The sequence below is a fragment of the Scomber japonicus genome, chromosome 8 (genome assembly GCF_027409825.1).
Source record: "Scomber japonicus isolate fScoJap1 chromosome 8, fScoJap1.pri, whole genome shotgun sequence".
NCBI classification, from domain to species: Eukaryota; Metazoa; Chordata; class Actinopteri; order Scombriformes; family Scombridae; genus Scomber; species Scomber japonicus.
Window position 1 is genome coordinate 23,707,643 of NC_070585.1, and position 20,469 is coordinate 23,728,111.

At 36.1% G+C, this 20,469-nt stretch overlaps 4 protein-coding genes across 4 annotated transcripts; all 4 read right to left on the reverse strand.

Moving 5' to 3' along the window:
* Positions 1 to 675: 675 nt before the first annotated feature.
* On the reverse strand, positions 676 to 4,126 carry nkap (NFKB activating protein). Its single transcript, XM_053323827.1, has 8 exons — positions 3,592 to 4,126; positions 3,031 to 3,111; positions 2,878 to 2,939; positions 2,691 to 2,786; positions 2,555 to 2,597; positions 2,275 to 2,478; positions 1,324 to 1,473; positions 676 to 1,123 (listed from the first exon to the last, which is right to left on the reverse strand). Exons 1-8 carry the CDS (start codon positions 3,990 to 3,992, stop codon positions 949 to 951), a joined length of 1,212 nt encoding a protein of 403 aa, XP_053179802.1. The 5' UTR covers positions 3,993 to 4,126; the 3' UTR covers positions 676 to 948.
* A 105-nt stretch (positions 4,127 to 4,231) lies between these two features.
* LOC128362817 (uncharacterized) lies at positions 4,232 to 11,008 on the reverse strand. The gene is made up of 8 exons (XM_053323667.1): positions 10,966 to 11,008; positions 10,488 to 10,814; positions 9,985 to 10,344; positions 9,759 to 9,881; positions 9,345 to 9,406; positions 9,120 to 9,227; positions 6,188 to 6,212; positions 4,232 to 4,236 (listed from the first exon to the last, which is right to left on the reverse strand). The coding sequence occupies exons 1-8, from the start codon at positions 11,006 to 11,008 to the stop codon at positions 4,232 to 4,234; spliced, it is 1,053 nt and encodes a 350-aa protein (XP_053179642.1).
* A 355-nt stretch (positions 11,009 to 11,363) lies between these two features.
* On the reverse strand, positions 11,364 to 14,625 carry LOC128362819 (uncharacterized). The gene is made up of 5 exons (XM_053323669.1): positions 14,583 to 14,625; positions 14,095 to 14,421; positions 13,598 to 13,963; positions 13,360 to 13,482; positions 11,364 to 11,458 (listed from the first exon to the last, which is right to left on the reverse strand). Exons 1-5 carry the CDS (start codon positions 14,623 to 14,625, stop codon positions 11,364 to 11,366), a joined length of 954 nt encoding a protein of 317 aa, XP_053179644.1.
* A 3,086-nt stretch (positions 14,626 to 17,711) lies between these two features.
* On the reverse strand, positions 17,712 to 19,551 carry LOC128363316 (signal-regulatory protein beta-2-like). Its single transcript, XM_053324276.1, has 6 exons — positions 19,509 to 19,551; positions 19,029 to 19,355; positions 18,515 to 18,874; positions 18,290 to 18,412; positions 17,932 to 17,993; positions 17,712 to 17,828 (listed from the first exon to the last, which is right to left on the reverse strand). The coding sequence occupies exons 1-6, from the start codon at positions 19,549 to 19,551 to the stop codon at positions 17,712 to 17,714; spliced, it is 1,032 nt and encodes a 343-aa protein (XP_053180251.1).
* Between the last annotated feature and the right edge of the window lie 918 nt (positions 19,552 to 20,469).

Consider the following 20,469-nt stretch of genomic DNA (forward strand, 5'->3'; position numbering starts at 1 on the left):
ACCTTTATTTTATTCTAAAATCTGCATGAACTAATGAAATACATTTTCAAATGAGAGATAAATCTTGCTTTATAAGAAATGATCTCCTTTATAAATCATGTCAGTATCCATGAAAAACACCTGGACTTAGATTTTGGGCTTAATGGGTAGACTTGAAAACATTGGTTTGAAAATTAGAAAAGTAATCAAAAGTAATAAATTACATGACTTTCCTAAGTAATTGAAATAGTTACATTACTCATTACATTTTAAATAGTAATCTGTAATCTATTACATTTACAAAGTAAACTTCCTAAACCTGTTAACAAGATTGTGAAGCAGAAAGGAAGTCATTTAGGTTCCACAAAATTACATTTTTCACTTTTTTTCTCAAAATGATCTCCAATTTTTGCTTTTTGGCTCGTGAATTATTGGATTAAATAGAACAAAACTTTTAATTTGAAAATGACTCCAGTAACATAACTTTTCAGAGCACGCAAAGATGCTTTCCATATGTTAAACTGATCATAGAGAAGTCTAAAATCATATATTTCATGGCTGAATTTGTTGTGCTTTGTGGTAACAGGTCGTAAGTGGACAGTTGAAGGAGCCACAAAGGCCGGGGAATCACAGCTCTAACAGACTGCATGTGAATATAGCCTATAACTTTACAGAAGAAACACACTACAAGACAACTTTACAACAAACATTTATTAAGCACTCAGTTCAGGAATACATGTGAAAATTTACAAGAGGATTAACCATGAAAAAATACTAGTCTCAGTGAGTTATAATGAAGCAAAACAAAACCTTTAAGTCTCATCTTTACACATTTCTTTACAAATAGAATATAAAAATCCTCCCTGCTCGCTGCACATTATTCTAAAACTAAAATAAAACACCTCGGGTCCTAAAGAAAAGAGTAAAGGTGTCTGATGTGATAATGAGTGAAAACTGTGGATGGGAGGTTCACTTCTCCTCCTTGCCTTTGGTTTTTCTGTACACCATTTCTCTGAAGCTGGACAGGATCTTGCTCTCCCTCTTCCTCCTCTCTTCCTGGTTGAAGGAGGCCAGCGCTCTCTTTTCATCCGCGCTGTAGATCTGGTTTTCCTTTCTCAGACGCACGGCCTCCATACGACGATGTCTGCAGGGTCACAGTAAATCCATCAGTGTCACGGGAAATACAGATACAGATATTTTAATTGTGTAACATTGTAAATAGCTACTGAAAGAAATATTTGGCTGTAATGCATTAGCAAACATTCAAACATTATATGAGATAAAAGTGATGTATGAACATGAAACTGATGCTTTGTTTTTTGTTGTATTTTGAACATTTCGCACCTGCTGCCGCTCATCACATAACCAGACTTCTCAAAGTTTGCGATCTCCTCACTGGTGAGACCGATCTCTCCTCTTCTCGGGATACGTTTGCCTGCTTTCACGTACTCCGCCATGGCCGCACCTTCACCTGGCAACAGAGCGTGACCAAAGCTGTAGGAGGAAAAAAAAAAGAACTTATTAATAAACAAGTCACATATAAAACAACAAAGGTTAAAATGACTTTTAAATGAGGAACTGAACAGCTGGGGGGCTGCAGAGGGCTCTCAGAGTCTGAGACCATTTTCCCATTCGCTTGAAGAGGAAAGCGGTTTCAGATTTTTGGGCCCTACTGTATGTAAAGTTTTGATTTGACTGGTCTCAGTTTGTTTGTGATATCATGTGACATAAATACAGATTCTGAAAACACATTATTTCTACTTTCTTAGCAGAATACACAAAACAGGAGCAACTTCTAGGACTAGGACTAGGACTAATTACTTATCCCTTACAGCTTAGATATTCAATTTACTATCATAGAGGATGAAGAAACACAGTGAATAATCTAATTTTAGAAGCTCATCTGTAGATTCGTGTGCCTTTTGAGTCATTTTATGAAGGAAAAAAATCTAATGTATCTGATTCCAGCTTCTTAAATGTGAGTATTTGACATTTGAATATGTCACCTTGGGCTCTGGGAATATAGATAATAAAGTTAGTGGCAGCCCTTCAAAAAAGCAATTGTGCACATAAGGTTTGGAAAAATGTTGCTCACTCATCACTTTTTTTCAGTAGATGATTAAAGACGATTACAGAAACAGGAAGGATAAAGTTCTCTGTATCACCACCACAGCTAACTTCTTTTCATCTTTTGAAGTGTTGATTTTAAAGATATTTTAATTTCAAAGTTGTAATAAATTGTGCAGCTCCAGACAAACGCGCTAATCATGTGACTGAAATGACAGATAAACTCACTCCAGAGGCCTGTCGTCCTGGGACATGTGGGTGAGTGGAGCTTCAGGTCCCACCAAGTGATCATCAATGCAGGTTTTCTCCACCCACATCACGCTGCTAGGATCCTCTTCCTCCTCCTCCTCCTCTTCTTCAGACTCTTCACTGCTGGAGTCACTGGACTCCTTGCGACTCTTCTTCGCCTTCTTCTTCTTGGACTTCTTGGACCTGAGAGGAAAACATCTGGTTATTCATCACGTCCCGTTCTGTGTAGAAAATGTGAAGACGCATGTTTGATCTTTACTTTTTGCTCTTCTTTTTCTTTTTCTTCTTCTTCACTTCTTCCTCTGAAAGACACAAACATAATATTTAATAAGAAAAACACAATATATAAAACGGATGAAAATAACTTTATTGAGCTTCCTTTGAATAAATGTTACCATCTGATTCTGATTCCAGCTCGCTGTCTTCTGAATGCTTCTTGTTCTTTTTTTTCTTGGATTTCTTTTTCTTCTTTTTTTTCTTCTTCTTTTCTTCTACAAATGACAGACAGGATATGATGTAAATGCAAACAATACATGGTGTCACAGTAAATGTATCCATGTACATACACTGTGTGCGCCTCACCTTCTGAGTTTGAGTCTGAGCTGCTGTTTTTCTCGTCTTCTACAGGAGTGAATTCATCAGAGCTGGTGGAGACAAAGAGGTGAAATGTCAACTTCTGGAAGTTTCTGCAGGGAAAATGTTGGAAAACATGCGGAGGAGAGTTTCTGAACTTACTCTGGTTCCTTTACTCGCGGCGAATATCCCCACACTTCAGGACAGCCTAACTCACCTATCCTCTCTCGCTCTTGCAGGCGCCTGTAACACACACACATATAAATGTACTGTGAGCATATTACAGATATTACAGATTCTAATAAATGGTGTTTAAAAACTAGACTTTGTCGTTTGTGTTTAACTCGAACATTTGAAACAGCATTTAGACTTTTGTATGTGGATGTTCAGCAGCTGCTCCTTCTACTGACAAAAACCTCAAGTCATCTAGTTCATATAGAAAAGAAAAGAGTAAGCAGTAAAGGGCCAAATTTGAGCCTGGTGTCATCTATAAAAAGGAAAACTTCAGCCCTCATTTAGGGCCAAATATTTATATTATCTAATATCTCTAAACGAGAGCTGATGTTTTCCTTTTTATAGATGACATCAGGCTCAAATTTGGCCCTCGGTTCCCTATTTGTCCCCCACTGTTTTAACCCTCCTCTTGTGGAGCCAGCCTTTAACTGGATTGTCCCTTTATCGATGAATCGATTACTCGATCAAATCTTCCGTGTGTTTGTTTACCTGGCGATAAAAGCCTCTTGTCTCTGCCGCTGAGCGTCGTCTCTCTGCTGCTCGTAGTAGTACTCGTCCCGGTGCTTCCCGACCGGCTCCCGCTGCTCGGACCAGCTGCTGCTGTTGTTGTTATTGTTGTGTCGGTCTCTGGATCGGGACCGGGACCGGGAGCGGCTCCGATGTGGGCTTCCGATGCGGATCCGTCTGATGTTCCTCGCCTCTCGGAACCGGCGCTCCCGCTCCTCTCGCTCACGCTCCCTGTTGCGGGGCTTCGGCAGTTTTGGCCCGAAGGCGTCCGGGGAGAGGCTCCGGTCCCGGCTGTCGCTGCGGCTGCGGGTCCGCGGCCTGCGGGCCCGGGGACTGCGAGTCGGCCCGCCTCCGTCTGAGCTGGACCGGTCCGACATAGGCATAACGTTACCGACAACACACAACACACGAATAAAGAAATAAAGTCTGAAGTTAAAGTAAATTTAAAGTGAAGTTAACAAACTATCACAACATGTTTCTACGTTAGCAGCGCGTCCAATAACAGGAAGTAGTGACAAGTCCGTCTACTAAACCAACCCGGTCCTCTTTAAACAGTAATACACATGGTTCCGCCATAGACTGTATAAAAGAAAGGTTCCGCTTGCGTATGTGGCAGGAACGTTTAGCCTGTAAATAAATAAATAATTAGATAATATAGATAATTATAATGGGTATGTTTTTTTATTCGCGATAATAAAATGTCGTTAAAATATTTGATCTGTTCCTTCATGATATCAAGCACAGTGTATAGTTTGTTACAGCGCTGAAAGTCAAACTATTTGTTCCCTAATAAATGCAGCATCAGTGTGTGACATCAGGATGACTTCACACAAGCTAATGGAAAATGTTATTGGTAATTTTGTGTCTGTTTTTAGGGATGAGTATTAATGATTAAATGATCAAAGTGCTTAAAGGTAGAATATGTAGAATGAGCAGAACAACGCCATCTAATGTCTCGAGATCGTAGTCGCAACAACCAAAAAGTAATTCCAGCAGTCGGGTTGCCAGGTCCGGTGCCGGATTTTATTTTAGCTCTAACTCTGTAAATATACCACTTTATCCACATGTCTAACCTTTTTAGGCGAGAAAGTAGCCCTTTAGATCCACAATGTGACGCTAATTTGTCCAAATAACATCTGCTTAAAGTTTTGTTCCTTCGAATTCGGAGCCACTCAAGTTAGCCGTAGCGAGTAACGCACTTCCGGTCATTTTCACAAAATAAAAACACCCGTTGCCTTTTATTATTAAGTAATATATAAATAATAATATATAACATAAATAAAACTGCCTTGCCTTGCCTTAAGAAAACCATAACGATAGAGTTGGTGCTTTTATTTTGAAAACAGGAAGCGAACATACCCTCGCTGTAACTGACTTGAAACCACCGAGGTACATTACATTGTAACGCCAGTGGGAGTAGCAGCCAGCAGCAATGTCTCTGCATGTACTGCCTAATCCTAAACACCGATTGGCTTGTGTGTGGTGTCGTCAGAAGCAGAAGAGGCTCACGGTCGTAAACATCTAGTCACGTGTACTCTGAGATGGACGTGCAGGTCAGGAAATGACGTAAACGGACCGTATATGGTTTGTTATTTGTGTTATTACGTTAGGTGTTGGACTAAATACATGGACATATTGAGGAAAGTATTCCGTTTTATGAAAACGGATTTCATATTTCACAAGAATGGATACTTGGCGAGCTGTACAGAAAGTCCTGTGTCATAAGATGATCGTTGTGGATAAAGGGAAGACTTTGAAGGTATGTAGGCATTATAGCTTTTCTCACTTAGCTGAGTGGCTAGCCGAGCTAATCGCTAATACTATTGCGGCTGTGAGCAACCATATAAGTCGTGAGTGGTCTTGAATGAATCAGAACAATCTAAGCTTTCCAACAATGTACGGCATGAGTATATATGTTTAAGGGTTGGTGTTTAAAACATTCAGAAGAACGTGTGGCTACCTCCTAACATCCGTCCCGTCCCGTGAACGGAACAGCGTGCGTTAAGAGGTTAATGATCAAATATCAAAATCCGAATAGCGTCAGAAAGTCAACCCACTCTCCACATTTCCATTACTACCGTTTTGATACTTCATGGTACACAAACAAATAGCATCTCATATGAAAGCTAAGACCCTGGCGAGTTCAACAGTACCACTATTATTGCGCTAAAAACTCAGTGAACCAGCAGCCAAAGAATACAAAGGTAAACAACCACTTATTTACAGCGACTAACAGATATTCTGTCTTACCTTCGAAGTTTTGTGATGAAAAGTTGTACTTGAGAGCAAAAAACGCTGGTTTTAGTAAGTCCAACACGGCCGTGTTTGTTTACAACTCCATTTCACCCAGTGCCAGCCTACAGTAGCTGCACCGGAACAACAGGCAACCCGCAATTCCGGCCGCTAACTGGCTGGTACAATGTACACAGTACGTGTCAGAACGTCATTGTCAAACCCGTCAAAAAATTTTAAAAATATTAATTCAGACTAAATATTTTTTTTTATGGAAAAGCAATAATTTCATTCTGTACCCCTTAAAACGCCCCGTGGCTGTATTATTTTTAAAAAAATATATAGCTTTTAATAAATATTCTACATTCAACCTTTAATGAGACATCACCTCATTTTCTTTTACTTGCATGTGTGTCCAGCAGGGGGCGCTGTTGATCCCAACTTAAAGACGTATATTTGTGCTTTACAACAAAATAAATTACGTGCACCTAAACTTGATGAAGTGAGAGTGCAATATACATAATGTATACTTCAGTGGGGGTAATCTGAGACTTTGTAAAAGAAAATGTTTGCAAAAAGTATTTCACCCTGTTTACACAATCCATTAATGAGGGCCTCGGTCTCCGAAGCCACACGCAAACAGGACCTCATTTTTTCTCAGCACAAGGTTTGATTAATTGAAACCAGGGGGTTGGAAACCAAATTTCTATGTGGAAAACCGTTATTGTTATATAACTTTTATGTCCCAAACTTGACCATCTGGGACAAAATAACGATCATTTACACTAAAGCATTATTTACAATACTTTGGAAAGACCTTGTTAGTCCTGATGGGTCTAATCAGATGTTCACTTTTATCACAGGAAGTAGAGTAAAACAAAGTCTGGAGGCAAAGTAGAGTCCAGCACAGACAGCCATTAAGCGTAGAGGTTCATCCAACAACTCTCTGGTTGTGGTCTCGCAGTAGTTTCTTAGGTTTGGGCTGATCAACAGCTGCTGAAAAGGACAGAAAAAATAATAATAATAGTAATAACAATAATTGTACTTTTATTCTACAAATTCTATTATCCCAACATTCAACACTCCTTCTTGTGACACCTCACACTGTTTATGTGCAAAAATAACTGTTTGGGTTTGAAACAATGTGGACTACAACCACAGACACATTAGTCATTTGTATTGTAAATTACAGAAACAACTTGTCTCTGAATACATTTAAAACTTAAAAAATATTCAGTTTCTCAAGTGCAGTCATGAGTTTTGTCACAAGATGGCGCCAAAAGACTTTTCAACGGTGTACGTTTGTCACAGTAGATACAAATTCAAATGAAACGTCTCTACAAAAATACAGGTTACACCCAATATGACATGAGGCATTACACTTCCTGCACAAGGAATATAATAAGTTTGCTTAAAATATGCAGATTACACTTTCTGACCTCCTGAAGTTGGTTTGAGATTGGATGTTGGATATTCGACACATTCAAAAAATCAATTTAGCGCATGCAACATGACAAATTTATGTTAGACCAGTAGTGATGTATTCATACAAGCAAGTCACATGTCACATTGCCAGACTTGATGTGAATGAAGCCTTACATGAAACCAAGGTTTATGAATGGTACTAAAACAAAGTTTATATTACAAATATTAATCTTACATAGACACAAGTAGAGACATTGCCTCATTGGTGTGCATCCTGCAAACAAAAGTGTTTAAAAAGAATTATTTATTTATTTTTTATATATCAAAAAGTGTCTCTCTTTCACTCGCTTCCAAAACAAATGCACACATCGACGGATTCTCACATTTCTTGATACCATTTACTTGGAGCAGTCCACTGCTCGTGTGAAATCAAATTGATCCATGGGTGTCGGTGGCGGGAAAAATAGAGGAGCGGATCTAGCCATCTAGCCTGCTTGTACCATTTGGTTCTGGGGTGGTGAGAGGGAGTGGGGTTTTATCTTGTGCTGTTTAGTTTTTTGTTTGTCTCCCTTTCTCTGCCCTTGTTTTTTACCCTGTTGTTAATTTTCTAATATTGTGTCTACTTTTATTTTTCATCTTTATGTCTATCGCTGTGTTGTATTCTGGTTATCATTGTATATTGTCTTTCAAAATTTGAATAAAACAATTGATCACAAACAAATGCATGCATCAGCAAAGATCATGTGATATGTGGTGGTGGTGCTGATGGGAACCCTATTATGAAAAGAGTATAGATATTCTTTAAATAATTCTCCCACAAGGTAATTTAGGGAGAAAATATACTTCAAAAACTTCAAAATTTGGCAAAGGGAAAAAATGGCAGATACTGTATATTGGTGTGTTGAGCTGTGTGATCACATACAAAGTCAATGCAAATATGTGCTTCATTTATATGAACTGCAGGTGTGCAACTGGACCGAACTTGACAATTGATCAAAAATGTTGCAGGTTACTGATAAATAAAGAAGTACATATAACATTAATTATTCTGTCAGTAAAGGAACCTACATATATGTCCAGGCTATATAGTGGAGTTTATTTCTTGTTTACCATTAACCCTGCAGTGTGTTTTCTTAAGAACAATTAATATCATATTGAGTGACCCCTGACCTCTGACCACCTTAACTCAAACTAACACAGGGAGGAATGTGGTTTCTTTGATCATTATTTAGAAATGTTTCCAGTAAATGTGGGCGTGGTATCTCCACTTCCTACCACTATGCAAAAGTGAAGCCAATGTTGCCTGTGTGACGTTATTTGGAGCCAGAGTCTGAGAAATAGAGTCCAGAGATGGAATGACGGCCTGTGGGACACGACCTTCAGCCGTCCCACCTGACACGAGTTTTGAGAGTAGCTGTCAATCATGAGGTCACAAACTCCTGTCATATCTTCAAATTACTAATTGAAAACAAACTTATCAGAAAAATGAGCAGTTGGACAAATGTCAGCGAATTAAGAACTACCAAAAGCGACAGAAATCATCTTTGGGAAAGATTTATTTGATATTTACATTTTTTTTTTAAAGTTTTGTTCATGTCCCATCTGCTAACATGGAGGGGGTGGGATTTATAACCATGTTGATTATTCAAGCATTTTGTGTTTATCAAATAAAAATCACATATGTAATTACATGCAAAGAATTCAACACAAAGACATTATAGCCTGTGGTTGTCAGAAATTTTGTGAGTAATAAAGCAACTGAACAAGCTCTCATATTTTATAATTAGTCAAGATAAAGAATACAAAAACAACACACACACAGATTCAAGAACTCAATATGATCATCATTTAACTTGAGAGTACACACTGTCCTCTGAAAACTCTCTCTTCTTTCTTCCTCTCTTTGCTTTTCTTTCAGAGAAATTCAGTGCAGCGTAGTTCATTGTGTCATCAGCTTGAGTCTGTGCAACACAGGACGTAGTTATGTATATTTATTGTGTGTATATATAATGTGATATAAATATACAGTATAATCAATGGAATAATAATAAATGTTCATTTTATATATATGTATTCACAATATCATGTACCGGTTGGCGCAAGTTGTCATGTTGAGCCTCTGAAATAGTGCTTTCCTTTCCTATAAATGAATGAAATCATAAGAATTAATATTTAGTTTGAGCAGTTAACCTGATTTTTTAGAATGATATATAATTAAAATCCAAAATTTAGAAATTTTATTGAATCAGTCTGATATAATACAGTTTAATGTTACAAAACTCTTTGAAGACTTAAATGTTTGTGTTTTGAATCCATGTTGCTGTTATTGTTCAACAGTTTATTGATAACATACAATATGATATGATTTTACCGTAGAACCTATACTGTAACGATTTCTTCAAACTTGAACATAATATGTATAAATACAAATATTTTACATAAACTGGACATGTTTATATGTAAAAGAAGCATTTAGTTGAAACAACACTTACCTTTATATTGTTCACATTCTCTTAGACTTCGGTTGCAGATGAGGACGATATTTGCAACAACAGAAACGGCCAAGCAGACTGTTAATATCACTATTCCAATTAATAGTGAATGTGTTTTTTGTACTATAAAACAAAAAAACAAAAAAAAGACATGTCAATGTTTTCTTAAAGAGAATTATCAGTCATGATTAGACTATTATTTTCATTATTGAACATCAAATCATACCAAGTTCCACTTTTGTTCCATTTCCAAATAATATCTTTCCACATGTGGCCACAGCACAGTGATAAGTCCCAGCATCAGAGGAGCTGACCTTCGTAGAGAAGTCACAGCTCTTTGGAGACAAATTCAGATCAGATTTCTTTCTACATTCATCAGGGCTACTTCCATCAGTGTAGATGAAGTCAGGGTGAGATGCATTTGATCCGGTTCTGAACCAGTAAACACTGAGTCCGCCTGAACACGTCTTGTTCCCAGAGTCAGAGAGGACTGAACACTGGAGAGTCTCAGAGTCTCCTGGACGGACTGGATTAGATACTGTTGGCCACTGAACAACAGTATAGTTTGATGTCCTTTCACTGTTTCCTGTGCAAAGTAAAACTATGTTAAAGACTTCCACAAATTTAGTATATACAAGTATTTCTCAAATATACATTTATGTTTTGTAATGAAATTGAGAAATTTAGTGAGGCTTTAAGATTAAAGTAAAATTGATATCACGTTATTACCTTTTACTAACAAATATATCCCACTCCAGTTAGTATTAGGCCAGTTCACGACTCCACAGTGGTACATTCCTTCGTCTTCTTCGGTTGTCTTTAAAATAGTCAGGTTAATACATTTCTTATCTCTATGTACTTCAAATCTTGAGACATTAAACTGTGGTGCATATTGAGGTGTTGCATGTTGTATCAGTTTCACAATTAATTTCAGAGTATCACCAGCACTCTGCTTGTACCAGTAGACACCTTCACTGTTCAACTTAACATCAGAGAAAGCACATGTCAAGTTTGCAGGTTCACCAAGTTGAACTGTGATCATTGGAATCAGCGCATCTGAATTAAATGAAAATTGACATTTGACATTGAAAATAACAATTATCATATGATGTAGAAAAAAAGTATTATTCATAAAGATGACATATGAACATCCAAATATGTAAATTCTTACTTGTATACAGAATGCAAAGAATTAGACGATACTTACATCCTTGATGAAGGACAAGCAGTGTTACCCACAACACAATCATCTTGACTTTGTCTCTTGTTAGAAACCTTGTTGGTTTTTAAGTGAATAAAGGAGAGGATGTGACGTGGCCACGATCTGTATGTCATACTGAGAAAAGCGTGTGATTGGTTATCACAGAATCTAGATTCAAAGTGTACTTCCTGTCACATTGGTCTCATCCATCTTTGTGAAGCACATTGCATCTAGCATTGTTCACAATTCACTCTGTGGTTACAATGATAAGCTTTTTTCTTTTTAATTCAATTTGGGAACGCTTCCATTACTGTATACTCATTACATACATATGTAACATATCATTACATATAACTCATATTTTAGTGCTTTTCATCTTTGGTAGTCATGTCCAACAGCTGTCCTCACTCTGCATGTAGCTGCACAGCTCTGCAGCGAGGTAAACTCACTTCACAGTGTTTGAAGACAAGAGTGTGCTTGAGGATTTTACTGGAGCAAACTGTGAAAGTGTCAAAAATGGTATTGGAAAAGAAATCTGATAAGTAGTGTCTTTCTTTTTCTCGCTTCCAAAACAAATGCATGCATCAGCAAAGATCATGTGACGTGGTGTTGGTGCTGATGGGAAACGCAGTCTTCATTCTGGGAAAACACTTCCCCTCGTCCCCACAAAGGTCACTAAAATCAACACAAAGTGAAAGTCCCTGGTAGTAACTTTAAAATGTGATTATGTCAATGTTGTGTTCACAACCTGTTTCCATTCAAGTGACCAAAATAAAATGCAATCAGTTTGAATAGAAAGAGAAGCTAAAGGAGGTAATAGTTTGTCAGTGAAGTAAGAGTTGCTTTGAATATTGTATTAGCAACACAGTCTGAGACAACTAGTTTAATGGCTAGCTTAGTTAATAAACTGATCGTAGAAAAGATTAATAAACACATAATAACCGAATAACCCTACAGTGAAAACAGTATAGATAATCTTTAAAAAATGATCCCACTAGGTAATTTAGGGAGAAAAAGTACTTGTCAAAATTTGGCAAAGTGACAAAATGGCAGATACTGTATATTGGTGTGTCAAGCTGTGTGATCACATACAAAGTCAATGCAAAGATGTGCTTCATTTATTATGAACTTGTTCATTTATTACTGGTAAATAGAAAAGTACATATAACATTAATTATTCTGTCATCATGTGTCTAAGAAGTAACATATATGTCAAGAATATAGAGTGGAGTTCATTTCCTGTTTACCATTAACCCTGCAGTGTTTTCTTCAGAACAATTAATGTCACATGACCCCTGACCACCTGAACTCAAACAAATACCAAGTAGAATGTGGTTTCTTTTATCTTTTTGAGCTGCTGTAGCGATACATTTTCCCCACTGCCGGATCAATACAAGTTTTTATCTCTTTATCTTTGATCTTTATCTTTATATAGCATTCGTGATTGTATGTCATATGTGTTTCAAACTCCAAACACACTTACTATTACACATGATAAACTATATAGTTAAAGTTTTTTTTAAATTGCAATAATTGACAAATTTCAGATTAAGACATCAAACATTTTTAATTTACACGAACAAAAATCATAGATGTCATTACATGTAAAGAATTCAACAAAAAGACATTGTAGCCTGTGGTTGTCACAAATGTTGGCAGTTATGAAGCAACTGAAAAAGCTAAGCTCTAATATTTCATAATTATTAAAGAAAAAGAATACAACAACAATCGAACACAGATTCAAGAGCTCAATATGATCATCATTTAACTTGAGAGTACACACTTTCCTCTGAAAACTCTCTCTTCTTTCTTCCTCTCTTTGCTTTTCTGTCAGAGAAATTCAGTGCAGCGTAGTTCATTGTGTCATCAGCTTGAGTCTGTGCAACAAAGGATATAATTATGTATCTGTTTGTATATATAATGTGATATAAATATACAGTACATTCAATGGACTAATAGTAAATGTTAATTTAGTATATTTACTCACAGTATCATGTACCGGTTGGCGCAAGTTGTCATGTTGAACCTCTGAAATAGTGCTTTCCTTTCCTACAAATGAATGCAATCATAAGAAGAAATACTTTGGTAGATACACAAAGTTAACCTGACTTTAATTTAAATATACAATTAAAATCCAAAATGTGGAAACGTATGCAATGAATCTGATAAAATATTACAGGCATGTAAATGTTTGTGTTTTGAATCCACGTTGCTGTTATTGTTTAACAGTTCATTAATAATATAAAATATGGTATGATTTTACCCTAGAACCTATACTGTAAAGATTTCTTCAAAACTTGTACATAAAATGCATAAATAAAAATGTTATAAATACAAATATTTTACATAAACTGAACATGTTTTTATGTAAAATAAGCAATTAGTTAGTACAACACTTACCTTTATATTGTTGACATACTCTTAGACTTCGGTTGCAGATGAGGACGATATTTGCAACAACAGAAACGGCCAAGCAGACTGTTAATATCACTATTCCAATTAATAGTGAATGTGTGGTTTTTACTAGAAAACAAAACAAAAAAGAAAGACTTGTCAATGTTTCTCAAATTGATTTATTAGTCATGATTTTATCAATATAATTTGAGTATTATTTTCATTATTGAACATCAAATCATACCCAGTTCCACTTTTGTTCCATTTCCAAATAATATCTTTCCACATGTGGCCACAGCACAGTAATAAGTCCCAGCATCAGAGGAGCTGACCTTCTTAGAGAAGTGATAGTCACAGCTCTTTGGAGACAAATTCAGATCAGATTTCTTTCTACATTCATCAGGTCTACTTCCATCAGTGTAGATGAAGTCTGGGTGAGATGCATTTGATCCGGTTCTGAACCAGTAAACACTGTGTCCTCCTGAACACGTCTTGTTCCCAGAGTCAGAGAGGACTGAACACTGGAGAGTCTCAGAGTCTCCTGGATGGACTGGATCAGATACTGTCGGCTGCTGAACAACAGTATAGTTTGACGTCCTTTCACTGTTTCCTGTGCAAAGTATAGTACAAATTTTGAAAACTGGTTTCGAAGTATTTCTCAAATATATATTTATGTTTTGTAATGAAATTGAAAAATTTAGTGACGCTTTAAGGTTAAAGTGCAATTGATCACATTATTACCTTTTACTAACAAATATATCCCACTCCAGTTAGTATTAATCCAGTCCTTGACTCCACAGTGGTACATTCCTTCATCTTCTTCTGTTGTCCTCAAAATGGTCAGGTTAATAAAATTCCCATCTCTATGTACTTCAAATCTTGAGACATTAAACTCTGGTGCATATTGAGGTGTTGTATGTTCTATCAGTTTCACGATTAATTTCAGAGTATCACCGGCACTCTGCTTGTACCAGTAGACACCTTCACTGCTCAACTTAACATCAGAGAAAGCACATGTCAAGTTTGCAGGTTCACCAAGTTGAACTGTGATAATTGGAATCAGCGTATCTGAATTAAATGAAAATTGACATCAGACATTGTAAATAACAATTATCATATGATGTAGAAAAAAGTATTATTCATAAAGTTTATATATGAACATCCAAACATCTTGTTGGCATGTAAATTCTTACTTGCATACAGAATGTAAAGAATTAGACGGTACTTACATCCTTGATGAAGGACAAGCAGTGTTACCCATAACACAATCATCTTGACTTTGTCTCTTGTTAGAAACCTTGTTGGTTTTTAAGTGAATAAAGGAGGGGATGTGACGTGGCCACAATCTGTATGTCATACTGAGAAAAGCGTGTGATTGGTTATCACAGAATCTAGATTCAAAGTGCACTTCCTGTCACATTGGTCTCATCCATCTTTGTGAAGCACATTGCATCTAGCATTGTTCACCATTCACTCTGTGGTTATAATGATAATCTCAAAGTTTTTAATTTTTATTTCATTTTGGGAACTCTTCCATTACTGCTCTTATATCATAGTGCTTTTCATCTTCGGTCGAACATCTGTCCACAGCTCTGCAGTGAGCTAAACTGACTTCTAACAGTGTTTGAAGACAAGAGTGTGCTGTGAGGATTTTACTGGAGCAAACTGTGAAAGTGTCAAAATGGTGTCAGGAAAGAAATCTGATAATATTGATTATGTATCAGAAAAAGACAAGATAGCATAAACAGGTAGTACAGAAACAAGAAATGTGTATTTATAAAATGTTAAACTAGTTACATTGTCCCTCATATATGATGAAAGAAAGTATCATTAGTACATTAAAAAAAAGGCAATAATCAACACGTCACTCATACTAAATATACAAACCTTCTTTTAAAGCTACCCTTACCTTTGTTACATTCTTCCACTAAGAAAGAGCTTGATGCAACAAGAGCTAAAACAAGAATCAACATTGGCTCTGCCTTCGAGCAGAGGAGTCTGATGAAGCTTCAAAAAAGGAAAGGAATTTTTATTTTGCATAAACATACAACATCTGTAGCAGCTCTTCTGCACTTTATACTGTATACTGGTTGAAGCAGCAATATGGACAGGAGACTCCCATTAAAGAGTCAGGGAATGGATGTTTTAATTTATTGAATATTTAATTATAATTCTTCATCAGCAGATGTTACAGGTGCTGGTATAGATGATTGGAGGTGGATGATGTGAGGATATGATGATATTTGGGTGTGTATGTGGTCCGGAAACAATATAACAAACGGTAACGTTAATCACCATGGCAACAATGGCATACAATGTAACTGGAGGCTATCGTGTAAATCATAAACATTCAATAAACTGATAAAGATAGATAAAGATAAAATAAGTTGTTGCTATTTATGGCACTAATAACAGAAAACCGTTATAAACGTTATAGAAATGCGCTAGCATAATGCTAACGAGTGCTAACGAGTGCTATAACTGCCGTTTAAATTCTATAAATGCCGTCAGATTTACATAAATCAACAAACAGGTTATAGTCAAACAAACAATCAGTGAAACATCAATTGACATAACTTACTTATCATTTAAGGACACTCATTAGGGAAAATAAAGTTAGCCGGCTTCATAGCGTTTAACACAATAACTGGGCAGGGAGGAAACCATGGCAACAACAAACTTATGTTCAGTCTTTCTAACAACATCATATGTGATAACGTTACGTTTGACTGTATTTGTTGTAACATTACAGTCACCGGATCACGTTACCGGATGGTGGAGGGGAAGGGAGTGTGGGGGTGGGACATAGGATCGAGGGAGGAGGGGTTGTTGCTGCTCAAGTTTTTTCAATGTGCTGTGTGAAATGCAAGAAAGGTAAGAGTAGCTTTAACCATACCTGGCAAAGCTATTACTTTCAGCTAATTGTAGCCTATAGCTTACTGAGAGCCAAGAGAGCCACAGAGTGGTTGAAGAGAATGAGTGGCGGTGTGGCGTGAACACAACAGTGAATATGAGAAATAAAACATTTTCTCATTGTTTCACAGAAATAAAAACACCCACACCTCCACACAAATCTGCCAGAAAGGTGCCACATTGCAAGATTTGATGTGAATGCAGCCTTACATGTAATCTAAGTGTATGAATGGTACTAAAAGTCTATTTTGCCTCACCATCATTATATTACAATTATTAATCTTACATAGACATAAATAAATACATCATACATAAATTATCTCATCGCTATGCATCTTGTAAACAAAAGTGTTTAAATAGAATATTATTTAAGATAAGTAGTGTCTTTCTTTCAATCGCTTCCAAAACAAATGCATGCATCAGCAAAGATCAGGTGATATGTGGTGGTGGTGCTGATGGGAAACGTAGTCTTCATTCCTTAGAAAACACTTCGGTCACTAAAATCAGCACTAAGTGAAAGTCCCTGGTACTAACTTTAAAATATGATGATATGTCAATCATGTGTTCACAACCTGTTTCCATTCAAGTGACCAAAAATAAAATACAATCAGTTTAAATAGAAAGAGAAGCTAAAGGAGGTAATAGTTTGTCAGTGAAGTAAGAGTTGCTTTGAATATTATATTAGCAACACAGTCTGAGATAACTAGTTTAATGGCTAGCTTAGTTAGTAAACTGGTTGTAGAAAAACTAAATAAACATATAATCACAAAATAACCCTAACAGTACCTATAGATAATCTTTAAATAATTCTCCCACAAGGCAGAAAATGTACTGGCAAAGTGACAAAATGGCAGATATGATGGTGCGTTGAGCTGTGTGATCACATACAAAGTCAATGTTGAAGGTTAATGGTAAATAAAGAAGTGCATATAACATTAATTATTCTGTCATTAAGTGTAAAGGAATGTCCAGGCTATAGAGTGCAGTTTATTTCTTCCTTGCCATTAAACCTGCAGTGTGTTTTCTTTAAAAAAAAAGTATGTCATATTAAGTGACCCCTGACCTCTGACCACCTCAACTCAAATAAGTAGAATGTGGTTTCTTTTATCTGTATTTAGTTATACTCCATATTATAATACGTATATATTATTCATGATTATATGTCATATGTGTTTCAAACTCCAAACACACTTATTTTTACACATGAGAAACTATATAGTTAAAGTTTTTTTATTGCAACAATTGATAAGTAATTTCAGAAGACATCAAGCATGTTGTGTTTATAAAATAAAAATCACAATTAGAATTCAACACAAAGACATTATAGCCTGTGGTTATAAGAATATTTGTGAGTAATAAAGCAACTGAACAAGCTCTAATATTTCATAATTAGGATAAAGAATACAAAAACAGTCACACACAGATTCAAGAACTCAATATGATCATCATTTAACTTGAGAGTACACACTGTCCTCGAAAAACTCTCTCTTCTTTCTTCCTCTCTTTGCTTTTCTTTCAGAGAAATTCAGTGCAGCGTAATTCATTGTGTCATCAGCTTGAGTCTGTGCAGCAAAGGATATAATTATGTATCTGTTTGTATGTGATATAAATATACAGTACATTCAATGGACTAATAGTAAATGTTAATTTAGTATATTTACTCACAATATCATGTATCGGTTGGTGCAAGTTGTCATGTTGAGCCTCTGAAATAGTTCTTTCCTTTCCTATAAATGAATGAAATCATAAGAACAAATGTTTTGGTAGATACACAAAGACTTTTTAGTATAATATAAAATTAAAATCCAAAATGCAGTCATTTTATTTAATCAGACTGATTTAATGCATGTTGCTGTTATTATTCAACAGTTCATTAATAATATACAATATGATATGATTTTACCGTAGAACCTATACTATAAATATTTCTTCAAACTTGTAAATAATATGCATAAATAAAAATGTTTTACATAAACTGGACATGTTGAATGTAATAGAAGCATTTAGTTGAAACAACACTTACCTTTATATTGTTCACATACTCTTAGACTTCGGTTGCAGATGAGGACGATATTTGCAACAACAGAAACGGCCAAGCAGACTGTTAATATCACTATTCCAATAAATAGTGAATGTGTCGTTTTTACTAGAAAACAACACAAAAAAGAAAAACCTATTAATGTTTTCTTAAAGAGAATTATCAGTCATGATTAGAGTATTATTTTCATTATTGAACATCAAATCATACCAAGTTCCACTTTTGTTCCATTTCCAAATAATATCTTTCCACATGTGGCCACAGCACAGTAATACGTCCCAGCATCAGAGGAGCTGACCTTCTTAGAGAAGTCACAGCTCTTTGGAGACAAATTCAGATCAGATTTCTTTCTACATTCATCAGGGCTACTTCCATCAGTGTAGATGAAGTCTGGGTGAGATGCATTTGATCCGGTTCTGAACCAGTAAACACTGTGTCCTCCTGAACACGTCTTGTTCCCAGAGTCAGAGAGGACTGAACACTGGAGAGTCTCAGAGTCTCCTGGATGGACTGGATCAGATACTGTCGGCTGCTGAACAACAGTATAGTTTGACGTCCTTTCACTGTTTCCTGTGCAAAGTAAAACTATGTTAAAAAGTGGAGACCTCCACAAATTTTAAAAAGTGATTTTCAAGTTTATCTTAAATATACATTTATGTTTTGTAATGAAATTGGGAGATTTAGTGTGGCTTTAAGGTTAAAGCAAAATTGTTCACGTTATTACCTTTTACTAACAAATATGTCCCACGCCATGTAATATTCTTCCACTCCTGGACTCCACAGTGGTACATTCCTTCATCTTCTTCAGTTGTCTTTAAAATAGTCATTTTAATCAAATTCTCATCTCTTTGTACAGCAATTCTTGAGGGAGGAAACTCTGGTGCATAATCAGATGTTGCAGATTTAAGAAATTTTACAATTAATTTCAGAGTATCACCAGCACTCTGTTTGTACCAATAGAGCTCTTTAAAGCTAAACTTATCATCAGAGAAAGCACATGTCAAGTTTGCAGGTTCACCAAGTTGAACCTTGATCACTGGAATCAGCGTATCTGAATTAAATGAAAATATAGAACACATAAATAATATAGAAAATATAGATATGGTATATATTGTCGTAATATGTAGAAAACGTATAATGCAAAAAGACTATACATGAAAGTTCTTAAATGTACACAGAATACACAGAATTAGATGGTACTTACATCCTTGATGAAGAATAAGCAGTGTTACCCACAACACGATCATCTTGACTTTGTCTCTTGTTAGAAACTTTGTTGGGTTTTAAGTGAATAAAGGAGAGGATGTGACGTGGCCACGATCTGTATGTCATACTGAGAAAAGCGTGTGATTGGTTATCACAGAATCAAGATTCAAACTGCACTTCCTGTTAGGCAAAAACAGTGAAGTGCTGCTGGGTCTTTGTGGTGGTCAAATACAGGAGTACGAATAACACTGCACTTTAAAATCAATATTAAGTATTTGTAAAATAAATAAACTAATAGGCTTTCCAGATACATGTTATGCTTGTTTACCATATCTGCCTACTTTGCTGAACATCTCTGGTTGCAGCATTCGTATGAAGATGAACTGTAACTGTATTGTAAAATTAAAAAAAAGAGCACTGTGTGAATCATGGAGTCCAATTTTGCAAAATATGTTTCATCGAATAGTGTATGAGTGACTTATCTTACCATTACAACAATCACAAGATTGTTGTAAAGTTGTAAACACATTTATGTAAAGATTGTGTATCAAGGCTCTTGTCACTTTGATCACCACTGTTTCCATGAGTATAAATAAAACTGGGATGATATTTATCCAATGTGGCACTGAACCAGTAAACATTGTGTTCTTCTAGACTTGTTTGCAGAGAGGACTGAACACTGGAGAGTAACAGAGTCTCCTGGCCGAACTGGATCAGATGGCGGGACTGTAGTGATATCTGTGTCTGGTCCTGGTCCTTAGAAATTGACAAAAGATAAAAACTTCAAACGTTAATTCATATCTTCAAGTCTGTAAATTATATGAAAATTACAATGGACATTTTGCCTTATTTACCTACAGCTGTTAGGTTTGTTCCTTTCAAGAACATTAAGTGTAGTTGTGGTGCTCTCATACAGAAGTAAACTCCAGCATCACTTAGCTTTGCTTGTGTTATATGCA